Source organism: Ambystoma mexicanum, chromosome 1p, assembly GCF_040938575.1.
Source record: "Ambystoma mexicanum isolate Mex_15411 chromosome 1p, UKY_AmexF1_1, whole genome shotgun sequence".
NCBI lineage: Eukaryota > Metazoa > Chordata > Amphibia > Caudata > Ambystomatidae > Ambystoma > Ambystoma mexicanum.
In genome coordinates, this window is record NC_090921.1 from 91,314,179 (window position 1) to 91,341,007 (window position 26,829).

General features: G+C 51.3%; 1 protein-coding gene across 2 annotated transcripts in view; it reads right to left on the reverse strand.

Annotated features, from left to right (window-relative positions):
• Positions 1-25,991, reverse strand: part of GP1BA (glycoprotein Ib platelet subunit alpha) — a 101,931-nt gene extending 75,940 nt beyond the window's left edge. Inside the window, exons 1-2 of one of the 2 annotated variants that reach the window (XM_069643875.1) lie at positions 25,796-25,991; positions 11,043-11,159 (exon numbers count right to left, since the gene is read on the reverse strand). In XM_069643875.1, coding sequence (XP_069499976.1) covers positions 11,043-11,087 — 45 coding nt within the window. In that variant the 5' untranslated portion in view covers positions 11,088-11,159; positions 25,796-25,991. The remainder of the gene's footprint in view (positions 1-11,042; positions 11,160-25,795) is intronic. The other variant, XM_069643895.1, reaches the window with a different exon arrangement.
• Between the last annotated feature and the right edge of the window lie 838 nt (positions 25,992-26,829).

A 26,829-nucleotide genomic window follows, 5' to 3' on the forward strand; every position in this document is an offset into this window, starting at 1 on the left:
TTCAGATACTAACAGGATCTTCCAATCTAGACTGATAGTACATTTGCACCCCAATTCCCACCAGACTCACCAAATACAAGCATTATCTTGCCACTCCCACAATATGTACACTACTACCTGCTTCTCACACTCACGTGGGACCATAGCCTGGACTCTCCTAACCATCACCATAATAATGGCCCTCACCAACTCTACACCCTGCAACTTGCAAGAGAGAAACCTGCGACTTAGAGCTAGGCTCCCACGACTTTATGACATCAAAAATAAGAGAACCAACCCACCAGTACCCACACGCACCTCCACTACCATTAATCCTAACCTCCTAGACCTTGCGACGACAAATCGTCCTCAACCACTTGATTACCCATACTACAAACAGAGGAGACCCAACCACCCCAATCCCAGAACTGCCAAAGATAACACGATAAATCCAACACTATCAGGAGCCCTTATTAATGCTAGGTCCCTTATAGCACATAATACCGAAATAGCAGATATACTGGCTTTGGACAATTTAGATATCCTTGCTGTCACTGAAACCTGGCTCCATGATGCAGCTGGCCCTGCCCTCTCGACTGCCATACCAGATAACTTCAATATCCTAAGAGTCGACCGACCCAACACTAGAGGAGGTGGCCTGGCCATCATAACCAAAACACATCTAGCTCCCAGACTCACCCCACACCCAGCTTTCACATCGTGCGAACTTCTCTCAGCTAAGATACCTATCTCAAACAACAGCACACTAACAATACTTCTTGTGTACAGACCACCAGGCCCACTAGGCAACTTTGAGGAAGACCTATCTAGCCTCCTCACTGACAGCATTAAAGACTCCACTCCGCTCCTTCTACTAGGCGACTTTAACCTAGGCTTTAATGACGCTGAAGACAAACTAGCACAAGCAATCCAATCTATTCTAGCCAATCACGACATTACCCAAAATGTCCTAGCTCCTACACATACAAAAGGCCGCACGCTAGACTGGATAGCCAACCACAACTGCAACATCACCATCTCCAGTATCCTACCTCAAATATGGACCGACCATCATCTTATATGCTTCACAGCCAACATCGAACCTCCCAAACCCAATAAGAATAAAATAGCACCCCCCATGCCAACAAGAAGTAAAAAAGAAATCACAGCGGAAAAACTACTTCCACTTCTCCTACCAACTCTCATAGCTAGTCCTAATGATTCCAACCCTAGTGAGTTAGTTGAATCATTTAACAACGCCATGACCAAAGCTCTAGACCTGATTGCCCCTACCAAACTTCATAAAAGTAAACGTGAAACTCACCTTAACTCTTGGTTCACTCCCCATCTCAAAGAAATGCGTATCCAAAAACGCAAACTCCAAGCTATTTGGAGGCATACTCCCTCTGCCGACAATAAAACCACACTTGTTAACTTTGCCAAAAAATACAAAAAGGAAATTATTCAAACGAAAAAAGACTCATTCAATCATAGAATCAGTAAAGCCAATTCTAACTCCAAAGAGCTCTTCACTATTCTTTGTGAATTGGAAAACCCTATTGCCCCCACAGACAATGTCCCCAAGGACAAATCCTGGTGCACTAGCATCCAAAATGCTCTAGCAAACAAAATCATAACCCTTCAATCTAAAATTGCTGAGAAAAAAGCCTCCTTGAGCCCTCACGGTACTCACACCACCCCATTGAAGGAGTTACCCAGCACACCCTCCCAAAACAACGGTAAACCCTTCATGTTTACCAATATCTCTATATTGGAAACTGAAAAGGTCATTCTGTCCCTTAAACCGTCAAATTGCCAAGGCGACAGTTGCCCTGCGCAAATCATTAAGGATGCAGCTAGAGATCTAGCACCCTTCATCTCGAAACTTATCAATGCCTCCTTCAACACGAGCACTGTACCTACCAACCTTAAAGGATCCTGGGTTCTCCCCCTCCTCAAAAAACAGACACTTGACCCAGCTATCCCCACTAACTACAGGCCTATTACTACAGTCCCATTTCTCCTCAAAATCATTGACAGAGTAGCCTACCTCCAAATCCAAAACCATTTGGAGACGCACCAACTGTTAGGTACACGGCAATCTGGCTTCAGACCACTGCACGGTACCCAAACAGCCCTCATTGACCTCAAAACACAAATCGACGAGCTGAAGGATAAAGGTAATACAGCTATGCTCCTCCTCCTTGACCTGTCAGCGGCCTTTGACCTAGTGGATCACGCAGTATTATGCAACCATCTAGCGTCTGCCGCTCACTTCTCAAGTGAAGCTATAGCATGGGTACAATCCTTCCTAGCCAACCGTTCCATGAGAGTGTTCTCCCCTGTAGCGGCAGCGGACCCAATCCAGATCACTTGTGGTGTCCCACAAGGCTCATGTGTCTCCCCGACTATGTATAATATCTTTACTAAGCCTCTCTTCGACAAACTTGACAAATTAGGGGTAACCTACACGAATTATGCGGACGATACGCAGATTCTCATACCTCTATCAGGCAACTTTGTTGAAGATACAGCTCTAGTAAACAAAATCTACCTCCTCATTCAGGCATGGATGGCCTCCCACGGCCTCTGCCTAAATGACGACAAAACTGAGATATTAATACTGGGTTCCGACTCCAACCTAAAAAAACTGAACCCCAACTATCGTAATTTCAACATAGATGGCAACACAATCAAGGTGGCCACTGAGGTAAAAACCCTGGGCTTTTACCTCGATTCCACTCTATCTCTTAAAAAACAAGTTAACACCCTGGCATCCTCTACAGCGTACACATGCAAATTAATCAGGACCTGTAGACCTTACCTCTCTAAAACCAACTGCATCATGCTTGCCAATGCATTAGTCATGTCCAAACTGGACTATTGCAATGCCCTCTATGCAGGTGCCAACAAATCCATCATAAATAAAATGCAAATCCTTCAAAACAACGCTCTTAGAGCTGCCCTGGACATACCCCGCAAAGCACATATCTCAAACGTTAGGAAAGACCACCACTGGCTCAAAATCAGCGACAGAGTCCTGCTCAAGACACTATCGCTTACCCATAAAGGGCTCAACAACACTGCTCCCCCCTACATCTCAGCCAGACTGACTAGAAAATCATCCAGGCACCATACTAGGGCTACTAACCACTACCTGCTCGAAACCCCTAGATTCAGACGTTCCAAAGCGAGCGGAGCAAGCTTCCCTGTCAAAGCTGCCCAGGCCTGGAACGCACTGCCCATTGCACTGAGAGCCAATTTACCCTACTCCAATTTTAGATGCCAGGTAAAAAACTGGCTCTGGACAAACGACAACTAACTCTCGTGGCACCCAATGACCACGATACCGTTGTCTAAAATGATTCTATTCTCTTACCTATACCTGTACACTCCCTCAAAACTATATGCTAGTTTTTTTCTTCTACACGGTGTGTATTGATATGTTCTTACTGCACTTTTATGTTGTTTCTCGCCTATACACTGTATGTAACCCAAGCTTAAGTAACCTTGTACCTGCTGCGCCCGGCTACCCCTGGGTTTTGTGCGCATTATCAAATAAAAATAAACAAACTATCACCTAATCTCCATCTCTCACGAAGTCTGGACGAACAAAGCACAAAAAAGGCATTCTAGGGGCAAATCCTGGCCTTCCCATCGCAGTCACCTATGTCAGCGCATCCTCCAGAGAGATCTCCACTGATATCTCCACTGATATCCTTTTCTCTGTCCCCTCTCCAGACCTATGGACTTCTCATCTTATCTCTACTCTCCCCCCTTTCACATCCTCTCTCATTAATGGTGCAACCAAGTGGGAAGTCCTCTTGGCGAGCTTCTTCTCATCACGCTGCATCATTAATGTCTACCACACTGGCACTATCATGGTTCAGGGTCCTCAAGCCAACCTCCTTCTCTTTGACCGAGTTCTGCCGTCCCTCATTGACTTCCTTCCTTTTCCTGCCTCTCCCCCTACCACTCTTTCTGCTCCCCCCTGACTGGAGTACCACACCCCTGTACTCCACCTCAGAAAACCTTCAAAGGCAGAGACAGTCTCCACCTGGCGACTCTTAACGCCCGCCAGCCAACAAACACTCTGCTGACATCTGCTTCCTTCTTGAAGACACTGACCTCGACATTCTCGCTCTTACTGAGTATGGTTCAATGCCAGCTCAGTCACCGCTTTTGACTCCATCCTACCTGACGGCTTCAAAATCATTTCCAGGGCTCGACCTCACCATGCTGGCGGTGGGGTTGCCTTAATCTTCCCTGAGTGGGTTCCTTCTTCCATTTTACCCACCCAGCACTACCCTTCCTTTGAGAGCCTGGTATGTAAATTGGTCATCTCTCCCACCTTCACCCTGACCATTGCAACCATTTACTGGCATCCAGGCGCTGCCTCCCTGTTCCTCTCTAAATGGGCTGATTTCTGTTCTTCGCTACTTTCAACCTCCTCTAATCTGCTCCTCTTTGGTGATTTCAACATCCAATTGGACTTCACTGGCACAGCATCCACTCTTTTCATTGACTGCTGCACCTCTCTATCCCTCTCCATTCTCCCTTCAGGTCCATCCACTCTGACCTCCCTCTCTCATCTCTTCTGGTCACCCCTCTCTCTTGGTCAGACCACTCTCTTCTCTCCTCCTACCTGGGTCCCTTTGGCACTCTGACCGCACCCACAAAACCCCTGCCAAACTCGTTCACGAACATCCGCAGGAGGAAACAAGTTTCATCTGCTGCCTTCTCTTCCACCTTTATCTCCCCTTCCCCCTAACTCAGATTCTACCATCGGCACTGCTCTCAGCAACTATCACTTGTCCATCACCAACACTCTTTACATTCTTGCCCCAGTCATGAGTATCTGCCTGAAACCCGCCTCTAAGCATAAAACCTGGTACGATCCCGAAGTTGCAACCCTGAAACGAAAGTGCAGAGTGGCAGAACAGAAGTGGAAAACTTCAGGATCACCCTCTAACAAACTGACTCGTCTCCTGCTCCAAAGGTAATACAGACTCTCCATTCATGCCAGGAAAAGGGCCAACATTCAAGCACAGGTATCTGGTGCATCCAACAACACGGCTGAAATTTTCAAAATCTGTAGGGTACAAGCCAACCCTTCTGCAGTCTCGTCCTCCCCTTCCAGGCACTCTGCAACGCACTGGCCACTCACTTCACCACCAAAACTCAGGAGATCCTGAACAGCCTTGTTACTCACCCTCTCAAACCATCCCACACCCCCTTGCCTCCCTTGGCCCCTCACCTCCTTCTCCTCCCTTGCCCCTGTCACACCTGAAGAAGTCACCAGAGTTGACCGCTCCATGAAGGTCTCTTCAAAACAGGTTTCCCCTTGCTCATCCAGAACCATCAAGGACAACATCGGCTCTCTTGCCCCCGCCCTTGCTGATCTCTGAAACCACTGTTTTGCCACTGGATCTTTCCCTTCCTCCCTCAAGCACTCCCTTGTGCGCCCCCTCCTTAAATATATTTCAGCAGACCCTACCTGCCCAGCCAACTACCGCCCCATTTCTATCACCCCCTTCGTGGGGAACTGCTGGAGAAGTTGGCCTTGCCCCAACTCAACTCTCATGCTGAACTTGTTGGTGGTCTCCATGACTATCAGTCTGGATTCCGAGCATCCAGAGGCACAGAAACTGCTCTTCTGAACACCCGTGAAGAACTGTTTGCATCTCTGTATTCCAACTCCCCAGCTGTCCTCATCCTACTTGATCTCTCCTCAGCCTTTGACACAGTGAACCACTCCATCCTCATACAAAGGCGCCACAACACCCTTGGTATCTCAGAACGGGCACTGGACTGGCTGACCGCTCTTCCCAGGTCATCCTGGGCACCCTCTCCACTACTACTTCCTTCTCTACCTGTGGTGTCTTCCCGGGTTCTATCCCCTCCCCTTGGCTCTTTAACATCTAACTTACTCAGCTGGCACTCCTCATCTCCTCCTTCTCCCCCAACTTCCAGTGTTATGCAGACAACACACAACTCTTCTTCAAACTTCCTGCTGACCCTCTTGCACCTTCCATCATCCCTGACTGACTTTCTACCATCCAGGCCTGGAGCACTTCCAATGATCTCTTCCTCAATGCCAGCAAAACTGAGATCCTTCCCATTTCATTCCCTGCTCCTGCCTTTCTTCGCTTCACTCTGACCTTCCTCCATGGGCTCTCCCCCTGCTCTGTCTTCTGAAGATAGAAACCTTGGAGTCATCTTCGACTCCTCTCTCTCCTTCTTCCCTCACACCCAGGACATTGCCAAGAAGTCCCAATTCCAGCCCTTCCTTCTGAAGCAAATTCTACCGTTTCTCACTTTCCCCCAGAAGCTCAATGTTACCAGAGCCGTGGTTCTCTTTAGGCTTGACTATTGTAATAGCCTCCTCCTGAATCTACCTTCTTCCACTCTGCGACCCTCCAGCTAATCCAGAATAGGGCAGCAAGACATATCCTTGGCCTCAAGCCCAGGGACTGCATCTCTCCTGCCCTAAAAAGTCTTCATTTGCTCTCGATTGCTTTGCAGATTAAATTCAAATCCCTCTGTATCATCCACAAGGCTGTCTGGGGCCGGGGACCACTCTATCTGCAACTCTCTCTTACTAAATATTCTCCCGCTAGACTTCGGCGTTCCTCTGGTACCAACTCTTTGTGTGTGGAGCGTTTCATTAAACTGACGGCAGGAGGCTCGATTGCTTTCCTCTATGGAACAGCCTCCCCCTCCTCTGAATCTTGGGCAGGACTTCTTGAATTCCAGAAACATTTTAAGACTTTCCTCTTTACCTCCTCCCTCCCCCGTTCTCTCCTAGGCTAATCTCACAGTTGATTTGATTGATGTCCAGGGCCCTTATGCATCTTCGGGGCCCTAACCTCCCACACTGAATCGCCCCCACTTCTGTCTATCCTCAGAACTTGCCTTGGCACATCCTCCATCCTGGAGGCTTGCACTTACCATGCCTTGCACTGCCTCTGTTTTTCACCCACGAGCACGGTCACCCAGCACCTACCGCCACTACACCATCCGTTCTGTACTTACACGTTCTGAATACTCACAAGGCGTAGTAAGTTCGTCCTTTTTTCGCCTCCACTATATTTAATATTTGTATGTATTTTAATGTTGTCTCATTCCCATGTCCCCTCCCTTTTGCCCTGTGGGCACTTTGAAACAGAATGTACTTGCTGTATAAGCGTCTAACAAGCAAACAATAAATTAATTAAATTAAAAATGCGATTAAATTAAAATTCAACTAATGCCTTTTTTCAATAATGAAAAACACAGGCAATGTTTTTTTAAAATACAACCAACGCGCAGCAGACTTCAGGCACGTTCAATTGTTACAGTGTCACGCATGACTAGGGCGTCCAGGCCTGCCGCCTTTTTTTAATTTCGGTCATAGTTCTGAAATGGTGACTGAAAAGCAAAACTATGAACGCCAGAATGCAGAGAAACACTCAGCACAGCAGGAACCACTCACACCTGACCAACATGGAGACTCACAGCTACCATATAGATGAAGGAGGAAGTGGTTTGGAAGCAGCTGACTTGTAGCCAGTGTTTGCTTTTTATCCAGTGCCAATCTAGATTTGCTTTGCTGCACACACTTTTGGGAAAAGATGAACTACAATTCCCAGAAGGCAAATGGCAGTTGAATGTACAGCCAGGGCAGTGTGGGAGGTGTCAGACATGTTATAGGATCACTTCTCTAAGCTTTTTTGGAATTCAGCCCCCTCTCCAGTGCCTTAAGTGGCACTACAAATCGAGCCGGGGCTCATCGAGGGGGCGTGGCCTAACAGCAGGGGCCTTGATGACCCGTTAGGCCACGCCCCCTTGACGAGCCCCGGCTCAATGGGCTACTGGCACCCCTGCCAGGCAGCCTGTTGTAGAGATTAGCACCCTCTCCCCAATAGGGGAGAGGGTGATGATCTCTGCATTTATATTCTATAGGCTTGCCTGGCAGGGGACAGCGCCTCCCTATTCAGCCTTAATGGTGGTGCTGCTCCTCGCCAGCTGGGGAGGGGCAGCGTCACCATTACGGCTGAAAGGGTGAGGCCACTGGAAGCAGAGGCCGTGTTCCTTAAGACTGAAACTCCCGCGAATCCGCGGGAGCTTCAGCATTTAGAAAGCAAGGCCTCTGCTTCCAGCGGCCTCACGTTTTCTCCATAATGGTGGCGCCGGCCCACGTGCATCACTTGATTAAAGGGATGCTTCGTAGGTGAGGCGCCACCATTATGGCTGAAAGGCATTTTTTTTCTGAAGCCTGAAGCTCTCGCACACGAGCGAGAGCTTCAGGCTGTAGAAAAAAATGCCTTTTCGTGGAGTGGCCGGGGCTGCCAGGGGAGATTAGTGGGCCCCGGCAGGGCCCCGCCTCAAAACGAAATTTCGGAGCCTGCCGGGGCCCAGCCCCGGCAGGCCCCGGCCCACTTAAAGCCCTGCCCCTCTCTATCTAGCTAACCAATGTCTAGTGCGGGTTACAGCATTCATGGCCACCAGGCCACATCAACCATCAAGCATGCTGCTTGGAGATCCGCATTTCCGTTGGGAAAAATTCAACTTCATAATTCAGACCTGCCAGGATTTTTAAGCATGAAATTGTACATCTTACTGCATAAAAAAGCTCATTTGGTGGCACACATTTGTATTAGTTGCAGTAGTTTTGCTTCACATTTTGTAGAGAACTAGTTTGTCATTTTGTGCACCCTTTGATTGTAGTTTCTGCTATCATGTTACGAGTCCCAGATGTCCCCGGCTTGACAGAACATTCTTGGTTTTGCTCTACTTCTATGGTTTATTGCACAAGCTTTATTTTAAATGAATTACTTTATTGACCGTTATCATTTGTAATGGTGCCAAAATTCCCCTTCCATTTTCTTCAATCCCCCAAGCAGTGACATGCACCTCACTCACCAACACCCCTCCCACTCACCAATTCTCCAATCGTACCGTACTCTCCCAAACCCCTCACTCTGACAATCTTGTGCAGACTTGCTTGCTCTGTCACACCGCCAAGCCACAAATCACACTTCCTAGTCCCTGCTACACTCTCAATCGTGCCCTAAACTCACACATTATGCGCTCCAGTTCCTCTTACAGCCTACAGTCCTTCATCCGTTCTCCCTCCTCCTTCTCACAACATTTCTCGCAGTTAATCATGCTCTTCCCGTTTCCTATCTCACAATCCGCAGCTTGCTCCGTCCTTCTGGCCCGCCTCTCCCTCTCTTTCAGGCCCACCGCTTGCCCTCTGTCCCAATCCTCCCTGCTTTCTAGCCATCTGCTCCTCTCTGGCCCAACGCTCCCCCTCTCTGGCCCACCTTTCCCTCTCTGGCACACCGCCAAAACAGAACTCCTCATTTTAGGGTCCTCACATAACCTTAACAAACTAGACCAAAACTACTCCTCCTTCGTAATTGACAACAATAAGATCACGGTAGCCAAGGAGGGTAAAACCCTTGGTTTTTACCTAGACTCCACTCTCACCTTTAAAAAACAAGTTAATGCGATGGCATCCGCCACATCTTATACATGCAAACTCATCAGAGAAGCCAAACCTTTTCTCTCCCGTCCAACTTCCTTTCACCTTCTAACTGTATCACCCTAGCCAGGGCTCTGATCCTGTCCAAGCTGGACTATTGCAACGCACTTTATGAAGGATGCAACAAATACATTACGAACAAAATTCAGATCCTCCAAAACAACGCCCTAAGAGCGGCCCTCAGTATCCCAAAGAAAGTCCACATCTCTGACTCTAGAAGGTCTGTCAACTGGCTTTCCACCAAAGACAAAATATTCCTCAAATCAGTTTCCCTGACCCACAAATGCCTCCACCAAGCAGCCCCTCAATACCTTATCACTATATTCACCAGAACTACCTCCTCTCGCCCCTCTAGAATGTCCAACTCCAATCTCCTCCTGGTGCCCAGGTTTAAACGTTCTATGTCGGGTGGGAACAGCTTTCCTGTTAAAGCAGCACAATACTGGAACTCCCTTCCACCACCTTGCAGGGAGGACCTCCCCTACCGCCTATTCAGAACTAAGACCATCCATTGGCTCAAGACTCACGACACATAACAACCTCTTGCTCTCTTGCTACCCTAATGCTCCACCACTGTGATTGTAAATATGTACATTTAGGGTGTCAACTGCTCAGTGTAGTCGAGACGACAGCTTTCATGAGACAACCGATTTACTGTATATAGTATTACTTATATTGTATATTTCTGTAACCCATGCCTCATCGGCGTGCATTGTTTCTTTTTATGCATCCAGCACACTAACCACGGCTGGACTTCATTCCTTGTATGTAACCAAGCTTTGCATTCCTCTTGTTGCCTCTGCGCCTTGCTACCCCTCTTGGGGTTAGGTGCGCAATATAAATAAATAAATACTAAATACTAATACACCATTCCCTCTCTGGCCCACCATTTCCTCACTGCGCTTTCTGGCCCACTGCTCCCCCTCTGGCTCACCACTCCTCGTCTGTCCCACTGCTTCCCTCATAGGATGACTAGTTTTGTATTTTATAAATGCAGATTGGTTCTTTTTGTCATTCATGGGCATTTTTGGAAAAACTGCTGTCTTTGTATGTTTTTTCAAAAATGGCTGATTTTGTGTTTGTGTAAAACAGCAGTCATTTAAATGATTGCGAAATCGCTAAAAGCTGGGGCAGCCTCATTATGGTTTAAGGGAGCGAGATATCTATAATATTGTTGTATGATATGCTTAACAGGTGCAAGAACAAAGATAACATGGGAATATGTAATAACAGGCCAGTATCTTTGAAAGGTGGAACTGGGAGAAGTCAGTTACAAGTCACTAAACCGGGCTCAGCCTCTTATGTCATCTGACAAAACGAATTCTGGTGGAGAATATGTTATGACTGGCTTCTGCCTCCAAAGGGTTGATATTGCTTGGGAAGAACCATCTTTGTGCCTAAACTAGGTTTTAAACTGTAGTACTCATATGCAATTAATTTAGTTGGCCAATAATAGCAAAGCTTCTTAAATACATGGCAACAGGCCATTCTGTAATTTGTGTGCACTTTATAAAATGGTTAAAGAAGCACTCACCTTTTCTCCCCAGATGGAATGGTGACTTGGTGGGTTAATGCACATCTTGTTAAAATCTTAACAGCCTGCTAGTCACTGTATCCAATCTTGTCTGAACCAACCAGCTTAGCTTTTCATCTTTTCAAGGTCAAAAAATGTATGGTATATAATGTAGTTAAATGTCATTTCAGCCTTACACAATTATTTATTTTAATAATGCAGAATTGTATTAAAAAAATAATATAGGTACAATAAAACAAATAGCTGAAAGCATGATGTGTTCTCTTCTCTTGCTATTAAACTACAGTTTCAAAATCCGTAAGAGGGGTGTGTCGAGGGGTGTGTCAAGGGGGTGTGTCAAGGGGTGTGGCTTCCACAAAGTTGGTGGGGCTTCAAGTCCGGGTATAGAGAAAAAGGCATAGGAAGGGAAACTGCGCTACAAGCTTCTCTCATACACTTGGGTGGTCCAGCATGAACCGCAGTGCTGCAGGTTTACGACAAACCGAGAACAAGGTCAGCAGTGCAAGCTTCACTCGCACGGCAGATGCAGCGCAGGTAACAGGAGCACAAGCTTCTTTCAAAGAGAGCCACAGTGCAGATAGAAGCAGCGCGTGCTTCCCGCACACAGAACAGATACAGCTCCGGCAGTAGCAAGCTTATCTCAAACAGTGCAAAGAACAGCAGTGCAAGCTTTACATTCTAAACAGGTCCACTGCAGCAGCAGTGCAAGCTTATCTCAAACAGTGCAAGCTTGTTCTCTGCTGTACAGAGAACAGCAGTGCACACTTTACATACATAGCAGGTCCAGCGTGGCAGCAGCAGTGCAAGATTATCTCAATAAGTGCAAAGAACAGCAGTGCAAGCTTTACATACAAAACAGGTCCAGCGCAGCAGCAGCAGTGCAAGCTTATCTCAAACAGTACAGAGAACAGCAGTTCAAGCTTTACATACAAAACAGGTCAAGCGCGGCAGCAGCAGTGCAAGCTTATCTCAAACAGTGCAAGCTTATCTCAAACAGTACAGAGAACAGCAGTGCACACTTTACATACATAGCAGGTCCACCGTGGCAGCAGCAGGGAAAGCTTATCTCAAACAGTGCAAAGAACAGCAGTGCAAGCTTTACATACAAAACAGGTCAAGCGCGGCAGCAGCAGTGCAAGCTTATCTCAAACAGTGCAAGCTTATCTCAAACAGTACAGAGAACAGCAGTGCAAGCTTAACATTCTAAACAGGTCCAGCGCGGCAGAAGCAGTGCAAGCTTATCTCAAACAGTGCAAGCATATCTCAAACAGTACAGAGAACAGCAGTGCAAGCTTGACATACAAAACAGGTCCAGCGTGGCAGCAGCAGTCCAAGATTATCTCAATCAGTGCAAGCTTTACATACAAAACAGGTCCAGTGCAGCAGCAGCAGCAGGGCAAGCTTATCTCAAACAGTGCAAAGAACAGCAGTGCAAGCTTTACATTCTAAACAGGTCCACTGCAGCAGCAGTGCAAGCTTATCTCAAACAGTGCAAGCTTATCTCAAACAGTACAGAGAACAGCAGTGCACACTTTACATACAAAACAGGTCCGGCGTGGCAGCAGCAGTGCAAGATTATCTCAATCAGTGCAAAGAACAGCAGTGCAAGCTTTACATACAAAACAGGTCCAGCGCAGCAGCAGCAGGGAAAGCTTATCTCAAACAGTGTAAAGAACAGCAGTGCAAGCTTTACATACAAAACAGGTTAAGCGCGGCAGCAGCAGTGCAAGCTTATCTCAAACAGTGCAAGCTTATCTCAAACAGTACAGAGAACAGCAGTACAAGTTTAACATTCTAAACAGGTCCAGCGCGGCAGCAGCAGTGCAAGCTTATCTCAAACAGTACAGAGAACAGCAGTGCAAGCTTTACATACAAAACAGGTATAGCGTGGCAGCAGCAGTGCAAGCTTATCTCAAACAGTGCAAGCTTATCTCAAACAGTACAGAGAACAGCAGTGCAAGCTTAACATTCTAAACAGGTCCAGCGCGGCAGCAGCAGTGCAAGCTTATCTCAAACAGTGCAAAGAACAGCAGTGCAAGCTTTACATACATAGCAGGTCCAGCGCGGCAGCAGCAGTGCAAGCATATCTCAAACAGTACAGAGAACAGCAGTGCACGCTTTACATACAAAACAGGTATAGCGTGGCAGCAGCAGTGCAAGCTTATCTCAAACAGTGCAAGCTTATCTCAAACAGTACAGAGAACAGCAGTGCAAGCTTAACATTCTAAACAGGTCCAGCGCGGCAGCAGCAGTGCAAGCTTATCTCAAACAGTGCAAAGAACAGCAGTGCAAGCTTTACATACATAGCAGGTCCAGCGCGGCAGCAGCAGTGCAAGCATATCTCAAACAGTACAGAGAACAGCAGTGCACGCTTTACATACAAAACAGGTATAGCGTGGCAGCAGCAGTGCAAGCTTATCTCAAACAGTGCAAGCTTATCTCAAACAGTACAGAGAACAGCAGTGCAAGCTTAACATTCTAAACAGGTCCAGCGCGGCAGCAGCAGTGCAAGCTTATCTCAAACAGTGCAAAGAACAGCAGTGCAAGCTTTACATACATAGCAGGTCCAGCGCGGCAGCAGCAGTGCAAGCATATCTCAAACAGTACAGAGAACAGCAGTGCAAGCTTTACATACAAAACAGGTATAGCGTGGCAGCAGCAGTGCAAGCTTATCTCAAACAGTGCAAGCTTATCTCAAACAGTACAGAGAACAGCAGTGCAAGCTTAACATTCTAAACAGGTCCAGCGCGGCAGCAGCAGTGCAAGCTTATCTCAAACAGTGCAAAGAACAGCAGTGCAAGCTTTACATACATAGCAGGTCCAGCGCGGCAGCAGCAGTGCAAGCATATCTCAAACAGTACAGAGAACAGCAGTGCACGCTTTACATACAAAACAGGTATAGCGTGGCAGCAGCAGTGCAAGCTTATCTCAAACAGTGCAAGCTTATCTCAAACAGTACAGAGAACAGCAGTGCAAGCTTAACATTCTAAACAGGTCCAGCGCGGCAGCAGCAGTGCAAGCTTATCTCAAACAGTGCAAAGAACAGCAGTGCAAGCTTTACATACATAGCAGGTCCAGCGCGGCAGCAGCAGTGCAAGCATATCTCAAACAGTACAGAGAACAGCAGTGCACGCTTTACATACAAAAAGGGTCCAGCGCAGCAGCAGTGCAAGCGTTTGCCACATGGTATCAAATCATTTTTCAGCAGAATAGTCACCACCAAATTGTTTTAATGCACTTTTTACCAATGTTTTCCTTCAAAAGGCAGGGGTTAGCTTTAGGCCAGACAATATCAAATTGGGAAAGGGTGTGGGTGGGTGAGGCTAAGGAGGTTCACTCTCTGACTTTTTCAGCAAAAAGCGGCAAAATCTGTAAAAACTGCGATAAAAACAAAGAGCTGCCTGTCACACACTGAGCAGGTACAAGGCGGCAAACAGCCTGCATGCTTCTCTTATGTACTGAAGAGGCACAGCATGGACAGGGCCTGTGCAAGCTTCCCTCGCAGGCCCAGAGCACGTACTGCATGGTAAGCCACGGTGCACGCTTCCCACACACGGAGAAGATGCCGCACAGGCAGCAAGCAGTAGCATCTCAGAACAGATACACTACAAGCAGGAGTAGTGCGTGCCCCCCTCACACACACACTGAGCAGGTACAAGGCGGCAAACAGCCTGCATGCTTCTCTTATGTACTGAAGAGGCACAGCATGGACAGGGCCTGTGCAAGCTTCCCTCGCAGGCCCAGAGCACGTACTGCATGGTAAGCCACGGTGCACGCTTCCCACACACGGAGAAGATGCCGCACAGGCAGCAAGCAGTAGCATCTCAGAACAGATACACTACAAGCAGGAGTAGTGCGTGCCCCCCTCACACACACACTGAGCAGGTACAAGGCGGCAAACAGCCTGCATGCTTCTCTTATGTACTGAAGAGGCACAGCATGGACAGGGCCTGTGCAAGCTTCCCTCGCAGGCCCAGAGCACGTACTGCATGGTAAGCCACGGTGCACGCTTCCCACACACGGAGAAGATGCCGCACAGGCAGCAAGCAGTAGCATCTCAGAACAGATACACTACAAGCAGGAGTAGTGCGTGCCCCCCTCACACACACACTGAGCAGGTACAAGGCGGCAAACAGCCTGCATGCTTCTCTTATGTACTGAAGAGGCACAGCATGGACAGGGCCTGTGCAAGCTTCCCTCGCAGGCCCAGAGCACGTACTGCATGGTAAGCCACGGTGCACGCTTCCCACACACGGAGAAGATGCCGCACAGGCAGCAAGCAGTAGCATCTCAGAACAGATACACTACAAGCAGGAGTAGTGCGTGCCCCCCTCACACACACACTGAGCAGGTACAAGGCGGCAAACAGCCTGCATGCTTCTCTTATGTACTGAAGAGGCACAGCATGGACAGGGCCTGTGCAAGCTTCCCTCGCAGGCCCAGAGCACGTACTGCATGGTAAGCCACGGTGCACGCTTCCCACACACGGAGAAGATGCTGCACAGGCAGCAAGCAGTAGCATCTCAGAACAGATACACTACAAGCAGGAGTAGTGCGTGCCCCCCTCACACACACACTGAGCAGGTACAAGGCGGCAAACAGCCTGCATGCTTCTCTTATGTACTGAAGAGGCACAGCATGGACAGGGCCTGTGCAAGCTTCCCTCGCAGGCCCAGAGCACGTACTGCATGGTAAGCCACGGTGCACGCTTCCCACACACGGAGAAGAGGCCGCACAGGCAGCAAGCAGTAGCATCTCAGAACAGATACACTACAAGCAGGAGTAGTGCGTGCCCCCCTCACACACACACTGAGCAGGTACAAGGCGGCAAACAGCCTGCATGCTTCTCTTATGTACTGAAGAGGCACAGCATGGACAGGGCCTGTGCAAGCTTCCCTCGCAGGCCCAGAGCACGTACTGCATGGTAAGCCACGGTGCACGCTTCCCACACACGGAGAAGATGCCGCACAGGCAGCAAGCAGTAGCATCTCAGAACAGATACACTACAAGCAGGAGTAGTGCGTGCCCCCCTCACACACACACTGAGCAGGTACAAGGCGGCAAACAGCCTGCATGCTTCTCTTATGTACTGAAGAGGCACAGCATGGACAGGGCCTGTGCAAGCTTCCCTCGCAGGCCCAGAGCACGTACTGCATGGTAAGCCACGGTGCACGCTTCCCACACACGGAGAAGATGCCGCACAGGCAGCAAGCAGTAGCATCTCAGAACAGATACACTACAAGCAGGAGTAGTGCGTGCCCCCCTCACACACACACTGAGCAGGTACAAGGCGGCAAACAGCCTGCATGCTTCTCTTATGTACTGAAGAGGCACAGCATGGACAGGGCCTGTGCAAGCTTCCCTCGCAGGCCCAGAGCACGTACTGCATGGTAAGCCACGGTGCACGCTTCCCACACACGGAGAAGATGCCGCACAGGCAGCAAGCAGTAGCATCTCAGAACAGATACACTACAAGCAGGAGTAGTGCGTGTCCCCCTCACACACACACTGAGCAGGTACAAGGCGGCAAACAGCCTGCATGCTTCTCTTATGTACTGAAGAGGCACAGCATGGACAGGGCCTGTGCAAGCTTCCCTCGCAGGCCCAGAGCACGTACTGCATGGTAAGCCACGGTGCACGCTTCCCACACACGGAGAAGATGCCGCACAGGCAGCAAGCAGTAGCATCTCAGAACAGATACACTACAAGCAGGAGTAGTGCGTGCCCCCCTCACACACACACTGCAAGTACAAGGCGGCAAACAGCCTGCATGCTTCTCTTATGTACTGAAGAGGCACAGCATGGACAGGGCCTGTGCAAGCTTCCCTCGCAGGCCCAGAGCACGTACTGCATGGTAAGCCACGGTGCACGCTTCCCACACACGGAGAAGATGCCGCACAGGCAGCAAGCAGTAGCATCTCAGAACAGATACACTACAAGCAGGAGTAGTGCGTGCCCCCCTCACACACACACTGAGCAGGTACAAGGCGGCAAATAGCCTGCATGTTTCTCTTATGTACTGAAGAGGCACAGCATGGACAGGGCCTGTGCAAGCTTCCCTCGCAGGCCCAGAGCACGTACTGCATGGTAAGCCACACACACACGGAGAAGATGCCGCACAGGCAGCAAGCAGTAGCATCTCAGAACAGATACACTACAAGCAGGAGTAGTGCGTGCCCCCCTCACACACACACTGAGCAGGTACAAGGCGGAAAATAGCCTGCATGCTTCTCTTATGTACTGAAGAGGCACAGCATGGACAGGGCCTGTGCAAGCTTCCCTCGCAGGCCCAGAGCACGTACTGCATGGTAAGCCACGGTGCACGCTTCCCACACACGGAGAAGATGCCGCACAGGCAGCAAGCAGTAGCATCTCAGAACAGATACACTACAAGCAGGAGTAGTGCGTGCCCCCCTCACACACACACTGAGCAGGTACAAGGTGGCAAAGAGCCTGCATGCTTCTCTTATGTACTGAAGAGGCACAGCATGGACAGGGCCTGTGCAAGCTTCCCTCGCAGGCCCAGAGCACGTACTGCATGGTAAGCCACGGTGCACGCTTCCCACACACGGAGAAGATGCCGCACAGGCAGCAAGCAGTAGCATCTCAGAACAGATACACTACAAGCAGGAGTAGTGCGTGCCCCCCTCACACACACACTGAGCAGGTACAAGGCGGCAAACAGCCTGCATGCTTCTCTTATGTACTGAAGAGGCACAGCATGGACAGGGCCTGTGCAAGCTTCCCTCGCAGGCCCAGAGCACGTACTGCATGGTAAGCCACGGTGCACGCTTCCCACACACGGAGAAGATGCCGCACAGGCAGCAGTAGCATCTCAGAACAGATACACTACAAGCAGGAGTAGTGCGTGACCCCCTCACACACACACTGAGCAGGTACAAGGCGGCAAACAGCCTGCATGCTTCTCTTATGTACTGAAGAGGCACAGCATGGACAGGGCCTGTGCAAGCTTCCCTCGCAGGCCCAGAGCACGTACTGCATGGTAAGCCACGGTGCACGCTTCCCACACACGGAGAAGATGCCGCACAGGCAGCAAGCAGTAGCATCTCAGAACAGATACACTACAAGCAGGAGTAGTGCGTGCCCCCCTCACACACACAATGAGCAGGTACAAGGCGGCAAATAGCCTGCATGTTTCTCTTATGTACTGAAGAGGCACAGCATGGACAGGGCCTGTGCAAGCTTCCCTCGCAGGCCCAGAGCACGTACTGCATGGTAAGCCACGGTGCACGCTTCCCACACACGGAGAAGATGCCGCACAGGCAGCAAGCAGTAGCATCTCAGAACAGATACACTACAAGCAGGAGTAGTGCGTGCCCCCTCACACACACACTGAGCAGGTACAAGGCGGCAAACAGCCTGCATGCTTCTCTTATGTACTGAAGAGGCACAGCATGGACAGGGCCTGTGCAAGCTTCCCTCGCAGGCCCAGAGCACGTACTGCATGGTAAGCCACGGTGCACGCTTCCCACACACGGAGAAGATGCCGCACAGGCAGCAGTAGCATCTCAGAACAGATACACTACAAGCAGGAGTAGTGCGTGCCCCCCTCACACACACACTGAGCAGGTACAAGGCGGCAAACAGCCTGCATGCTTCTCTTATGTACTGAAGAGGCACAGCATGGACAGGGCCTGTGCAAGCTTCCCTCGCAGGCCCAGAGCACGTACTGCATGGTAAGCCACGGTGCACGCTTCCCACACACGGAGAAGATGCCGCACAGGCAGCAAGCAGTAGCATCTCAGAACAGATACACTACAAGCAGGAGTAGTGCGTGCCCCCCTCACACACACAATGAGCAGGTACAAGGCGGCAAATAGCCTGCATGTTTCTCTTATGTACTGAAGAGGCACAGCATGGACAGGGCCTGTGCAAGCTTCCCTCGCAGGCCCAGAGCACGTACTGCATGGTAAGCCACGGTGCACGCTTCCCACACACGGAGAAGATGCCGCACAGGCAGCAAGCAGTAGCATCTCAGAACAGATACACTACAAGCAGGAGTAGTGCGTGCCCCCTCACACACACACTGAGCAGGTACAAGGCGGCAAACAGCCTGCATGCTTCTCTTATGTACTGAAGAGGCACAGCATGGACAGGGCCTGTGCAAGCTTCCCTCGCAGGCCCAGAGCACGTACTGCGTGGTAAGCCACGGTGCACGCTTCCCACACACGGAGAAGATGCCGCACAGGCAGCAAGCAGTAGCATCTCAGAACAGATACACTACAAGCAGGAGTAGTGCGTGCCCCCCTCACACACACACTGAGCAGGTACAAGGCGGCAAATAGCCTGCATGCTTCTCTTATGTACTGAAGAGGCACAGCATGGACAGGGCCTGTGCAAGCTTCCCTCGCAGGCCCAGAGCACGTACTGCATGGTAAGCCACGGTGCACGCTTCCCACACACGGAGAAGATGCCGCACAGGCAGCAAGCAGTAGCATCTCAGAACAGATACACTACAAGCAGGAGTAGTGCGTGCCCCCCTCACACACACACTGCAAGTACAAGGCGGCAAACAGCCTGCATGCTTCTCTTATGTACTGAAGAGGCACAGCATGGACAGGGCCTGTGCAAGCTTCCCTCGCAGGCCCAGAGCACGTACTGCATGGTAAGCCACGGTGCACGCTTCCCACACACGGAGAAGATGCCGCACAGGCAGCAAGCAGTAGCATCTCAGAACAGATACACTACAAGCAGGAGTAGTGCGTGCCCCCCTCACACACACACTGAGCAGGTACAAGGCGGCAAACAGCCTGCATGCTTCTCTTATGTACTGAAGAGGCACAGCATGGACAGGGCCTGTGCAAGCTTCCCTCGCAGGCCCAGAGCACGTACTGCATGGTAAGCCACGGTGCACGCTTCCCACACACGGAGAAGAGGCCGCACAGGCAGCAAGCAGTAGCATCTCAGAACAGATACACTACAAGCAGGAGTAGTGCGTGCCCCCCTCACACACACACTGAGCAGGTACAAGGCGGCAAACAGCCTGCATGCTTCTCTTATGTACTGAAGAGGCACAGCATGGACAGGGCCTGTGCAAGCTTCCCTCGCAGGCCCAGAGCACGTACTGCATGGTAAGCCACGGTGCACGCTTCCCACACACGGAGAAGATGCCGCACAGGCAGCAAGGAGTAGCATCTCAGAACAGATACAGTACAAGCAGGAGTAGTGCGTGTCCCCCTCACACACACACTGAGCAGGTACAAGGCGGCAAACAGCCTGCATGCTTCTCTTATGTACTGAAGAGGCACAGCATGGACAGGGCCTGTGCAAGCTTCCCTCGCAGGCCCAGAGCACGTACTGCATGGTAAGCCACGGTGCACGCTTCCCACACACGGAGAAGATGCCGCACAGGCAGCAAGCAGTAGCATCTCAGAACAGATACACTACAAGCAGGAGTAGTGCGTGCCCCCCTCACACACACACTGAGCAGGTACAAGGCGGCAAACAGCCTGCATGCTTCTCTTATGTACTGAAGAGGCACAGCATGGACAGGGCCTGTGCAAGCTTCCCTCGCAGGCCCAGAGCACGTACTGCATGGTAAGCCACGGTGCACGCTTCCCACACACGGAGAAGATGCCGCACAGGCAGCAAGCAGTAGCATCTCAGAACAGATACACTACAAGCAGGAGTAGTGCGTGCCCCCCTCACACACACACTGAGCAGGTACAAGGCGGCAAACAGCCTGCATGCTTCTCTTATGTACTGAAGAGGCACAGCATGGACAGGGCCTGTGCAAGCTTCCCTCGCAGGCCCAGAGCACGTACTGCATGGTAAGCCACGGTGCACGCTTCCCACACACGGAGAAGAGGCCGCACAGGCAGCAAGCAGTAGCATCTCAGAACAGATACACTACAAGCAGGAGTAGTGCGTGCCCCCCTCACACACACACTGAGCAGGTACAAGGCGGCAAACAGCCTGCATGCTTCTCTTATGTACTGAAGAGGCACAGCATGGACAGGGCCTGTGCAAGCTTCCCTCGCAGGCCCAGAGCACGTACTGCATGGTAAGCCACGGTGCACGCTTCCCACACACGGAGAAGATGCCGCACAGGCAGCAAGCAGTAGCATCTCAGAACAGATCTACTACAAGCAGGGTTAGTGCGTGCCCCCCTCACACACACACTGAGCAGGTACAAGGCGGCAAACAGCCTGCATGCTTCTCTTATGTACTGAAGAGGCACAGCATGGACAGGGCCTGTGCAAGCTTCCCTCGCAGGCCCAGAGCACGTACTGCATGGTAAGCCACGGTGCACGCTTCCCACACACGGAGAAGATGCCGCACAGGCAGCAAGCAGTAGCATCTCAGAACAGATACACTACAAGCAGGAGTAGTGCGTGCCCCCCTCACACACACACTGAGCAGGTACAAGGCGGCAAACAGCCTGCATGCTTCTCTTATGTACTGAAGAGGCACAGCATGGACAGGGCCTGTGCAAGCTTCCCTCGCAGGCCCAGAGCACGTACTGCATGGTAAGCCACGGTGCACGCTTCCCACACACGGAGAAGATGCCGCACAGGCAGCAAGCAGTAGCATCTCAGAACAGATACACTACAAGCAGGAGTAGTGCGTGTCCCCCTCACACACACACTGAGCAGGTACAAGGCGGCAAACAGCCTGCATGCTTCTCTTATGTACTGAAGAGGCACAGCATGGACAGGGCCTGTGCAAGCTTCCCTCGCAGGCCCAGAGCACGTACTGCATGGTAAGCCACGGTGCACGCTTCCCACACACGGAGAAGATGCCGCACAGGCAGCAAGCAGTAGCATCTCAGAACAGATACACTACAAGCAGGAGTAGTGCGTGCCCCCCTCACACACACACTGAGCAGGTACAAGGCGGCAAACAGCCTGCATGCTTCTCTTATGTACTGAAGAGGCACAGCATGGACAGGGCCTGTGCAAGCTTCCCTCGCAGGCCCAGAGCACGTACTGCATGGTAAGCCACGGTGCACGCTTCCCACACACGGAGAAGATGCCGCACAGGCAGCAAGCAGTAGCATCTCAGAACAGATACACTACAAGCAGGAGTAGTGCGTGCCCCCCTCACACACACAATGAGCAGGTACAAGGCGGCAAACAGCCTGCATGCTTCTCTTATGTACTGAAGAGGCACAGCATGGACAGGGCCTGTGCAAGCTTCCCTCGCAGGCCCAGAGCACGTACTGCATGGTAAGCCACGGTGCACGCTTCCCACACACGGAGAAGATGCCGCACAGGCAGCAAGCAGTAGCATCTCAGAACAGATACACTACAAGCAGGAGTAGTGCGTGCCCCCCTCACACACACACTGAGCAGGTACAAGGCGGCAAACAGCCTGCATGCTTCTCTTATGTACTGAAGAGGCACAGCATGGACAGGGCCTGTGCAAGCTTCCCTCGCAGGCCCAGAGCACGTACTGCATGGTAAGCCACGGTGCACGCTTCCCACACACGGAGAAGAGGCCGCACAGGCAGCAAGCAGTAGCATCTCAGAACAGATACACTACAAGCAGGAGTAGTGCGTGCCCCCTCACACACACACTGAGCAGGTACAAGGCGGCAAACAGCCTGCATGCTTCTCTTATGTACTGAAGAGGCACAGCATGGACAGGGCCTGTGCAAGCTTCCCTCGCAGGCCCAGAGCACGTACTGCATGGTAAGCCACGGTGCACGCTTCCCACACACGGAGAAGATGCCGCACAGGCAGCAAGCAGTAGCATCTCAGAACAGATACACTACAAGCAGGAGTAGTGCGTGCCCCCCTCACACACACACTGAGCAGGTACAAGGCGGCAAATAGCCTGCATGCTTCTCTTATGTACTGAAGAGGCACAGCATGGACAGGGCCTGTGCAAGCTTCCCTCGCAGGCCCAGAGCACGTACTGCATGGTAAGCCACGGTGCACGCTTCCCACACACGGAGAAGATGCCGCACAGGCAGCAAGCAGTAGCATCTCAGAACAGATACACTACAAGCAGGAGTAGTGCGTGCCCCCCTCACACACACACTGAGCAGGTACAAGGCGGCAAATAGCCTGCATGTTTCTCTTATGTACTGAAGAGGCACAGCATGGACAGGGCCTGTGCAAGCTTCCCTCGCAGGCCCAGAGCACGTACTGCATGGTAAGCCACACACACACGGAGAAGATGCCGCACAGGCAGCAAGCAGTAGCATCTCAGAACAGATACACTACAAGCAGGAGTAGTGCGTGCCCCCCTCACACACACACTGAGCAGGTACAAGGCGGAAAATAGCCTGCATGCTTCTCTTATGTACTGAAGAGGCACAGCACGGACAGGGCCTGTGCAAGCTTCCCTCGCGGGCCCAGAGCACGTACTGCATGGTAAGCCACGGTGCACGCTTCCCACACACGGAGAAGATGCCGCACAGGCAGCAGTAGCATCTCAGAACAGATACACTACAAGCAGGAGTAGTGCGTGCCCCCCTCACACACACACTGAGCAGGTACAAGGCGGCAAACAGCCTGCATGCTTCTCTTATGTACTGAAGAGGCACAGCATGGACAGGGCCTGTGCAAGCTTCCCTCGCAGGCCCAGAGCACGTACTGCATGGTAAGCCACGGTGCACGCTTCCCACACACGGAGAAGATGCCGCACAGGCAGCAAGCAGTAGCATCTCAGAACAGATACACTACAAGCAGGAGTAGTGCGTGCCCCCCTCACACACACACTGAGCAGGTACAAGGCGGCAAACAGCCTGCATGCTTCTCTTATGTACTGAAGAGGCACAGCATGGACAGGGCCTGTGCAAGCTTCCCTCGCAGGCCCAGAGCACGTACTGCATGGTAAGCCACGGTGCACGCTTCCCACACACGGAGAAGATGCCGCACAGGCAGCAAGCAGTAGCATCTCAGAACAGATACACTACAAGCAGGAGTAGTGCGTGCCCCCCTCACACACACACTGAGCAGGTACAAGGCGGCAAACAGCCTGCATGCTTCTCTTATGTACTGAAGAGGCACAGCATGGACAGGGCCTGTGCAAGCTTCCCTCGCAGGCCCAGAGCACGTACTGCATGGTAAGCCACGGTGCACGCTTCCCACACACGGAGAAGATGCCGCACAGGCAGCAAGCAGTAGCATCTCAGAACAGATACACTACAAGCAGGAGTAGTGCGTGCCCCCCTCACACACACACTGAGCAGGTACAAGGCGGCAAACAGCCTGCATGCTTCTCTTATGTACTGAAGAGGCACCGCATGGACAGGGCCTGTGCAAGCTTCCCTCGCAGGCCCAGAGCACGTACTGCATGGTAAGCCACGGTGCACGCTTCCCACACACGGAGAAGATGCCGCACAGGCAGCAAGCAGTAGCATCTCAGAACAGATACACTACAAGCAGGAGTAGTGCGTGCCCCCCTCACACACACACTGAGCAGGTACAAGGCGGCAAACAGCCTGCATGCTTCTCTTATGTACTGAAGAGGCACCGCATGGACAGGGCCTGTGCAAGCTTCCCTCGCAGGCCCAGAGCACGTACTGCATGGTAAGCCACGGTGCACGCTTCCCACACACGGAGAAGATGCCGCACAGGCAGCAAGCAGTAGCATCTCAGAACAGATACACTACAAGCAGGAGTAGTGCGTGCCCCCCTCACACACACACTGCAAGTACAAGGTGGGGAAGTGAGCTGCAAGCTTCTGTCAGCAGTTCAAGATTCCCTCCCACTCTTGTACTGCACTCTCTCTCCCTCTCTCACACACACACAATGGGACTCATTACCATCATATTTCCCGCATTGCAAAACTGCTAGGTTGCCATGGGGACCCTGATTTACCTACAGCCAAGAGCTCGAGTTAAAGCCATTATCCACTGGCAGAAACCAGACGCTTTTTGGCACCAATAAAACTGGTGCCGGATATACCAGCAATCCCCTCCATGGAGTCCAAATGGGGATTTACCGCCCTTACCGGAGCCTGTAATATCCCAGAAATTCTGGGTTATCAGGCACTGGTAACAGTAGGTCAGTTTGCCAGTTACTGGCAAACTTATAATGAGGCTGGATGTTTCTCGCTCTCTCTCTCTCTCTCTCTCTCTCTCTCTCTCTCTCTCTCACACACACACACACACAAACTTACACACAGAAAAACGTGTACTATGTATAGCAGCACTGCACGTTTGCTTCCCACACACAGAAAATGTACTACTTGGAAAGCAACACTGACTGCACGCTTGACACACACATGTGGCAGTGCAAGCTTCCCTCACAAAGAACAGAGACAGCACACACAGCAGAGGCATAAGCTTCCGTTATGCGCAGGGCAGCTCGGGTATCCAGCAGACTCTCCACCAGTGCAAGGGCCTCCCACACAGACATCACACACAGCACAGTACAGCACAGTGCACTACATGCAGCAGCACAAGGAGAATTAGAGCACAGGCCGCCGCAGCAGCAGAAGCCTTTCTCACGCACAGGGCAGGTATGGTGCAAAGATGAACCTTTCAATCTTACACATCACACACAGCCAGGGGTGGAGTGGGAGCCAAAGGGGGCCCCGGAAATCATTTTCAAAGTGGCCCCATATTACACACTTTCAGCATGCCCAACACTTTTCCTATGAGAATATTTGAAATTAAAATGGGATACCGCACAAAAAGGGCCCAGGGTGCACAGAGTTCCGAATAAGCCAGTCCACGCCGACGCACAGTACACGTTCAAGGAAGGGAGTGACAGCATAATGTGTTCAGCGCAACCAGCAGCAGCGCACCTGCACCCCTTCCCTCACAACAGACTCACCTCCCGGGCTGAGGAAGTCACGCGCCACTGTTCTGCGCCTGCACCATGTCACCAGCAGGCGTGGGCCGCGATGCCCTGTCACACAGCAGGCCTCCTCTGCCCGGGGTGTATTGTTCTGTGGGTGGCTGCTGGTCTCTGCTGGCCTCCTTCCTGCCCCCTGCCGCTCCCTCCTGCCGCCTTCACACAGAGGCGCGGAGCTGTTTATCTGCCTTGCACTTGTGGTGTCCTGCGTGCGTGACTTGGTGCTTTCTCCCCACATCCGCTGGAAAAAAACACCCCTCCCTCAAATGCAGCGTTTCCTAGAGAGTTCCAAATAACACCACAGAGAGCCTCTCACGATAGGCTCAACTCAGGCCACTTGAGAAAAGCAACGTTTTAGATAATAACAAAAAAAATTCCTCCATGGCCCAGTCAGAAATATCCCCGTGCCGAGGTGGTGCAATGCATGGCAGTTACTGAAGCCACGTGCCCTCTTGGCCGCCCTTCGGATGGTTACAAGGGAGACACTGGTACCTTCAAGAGAGGACACGTGACATGCTAGGGGGATGCATGACTTCATAGTGAACACGGGCACGACCATAAATGCCATGAACGAAACCCTCCACCAGGCAAGGACAGCTACCCACTGGGCCCACCTGAAGCCCACATATTCTAATGGGGTGTGATACATCCACTTCGGTCCACCTGACAATTTCATTACAACCTGCAGCACAAGGGCAAGATGGTGTCCACAGCCATCCACGTCATACAAAGCCCCCCAACTGGCCACTGCCTACTGAGCTTTCACAAAGCACGGGCACTGGCCCTAATAGCCATAGACTATGACCAATCTAAAGTCGTCCAAGGGTCCCCGGCGCAAGTTACATGCACTAACCTGACAAGAAATGTCACTTCAGACACGCAAGACTTCCTCCACAGCACTATTTGAAGAGGTGGGCATGCTCAGAGATGTGGTCATCACCCTACACATTGATCCAAGGGTTACCCCAGTACCCCAACATCCACGCTGGGTCGTCTTTCAGTTGCAAGCCCAA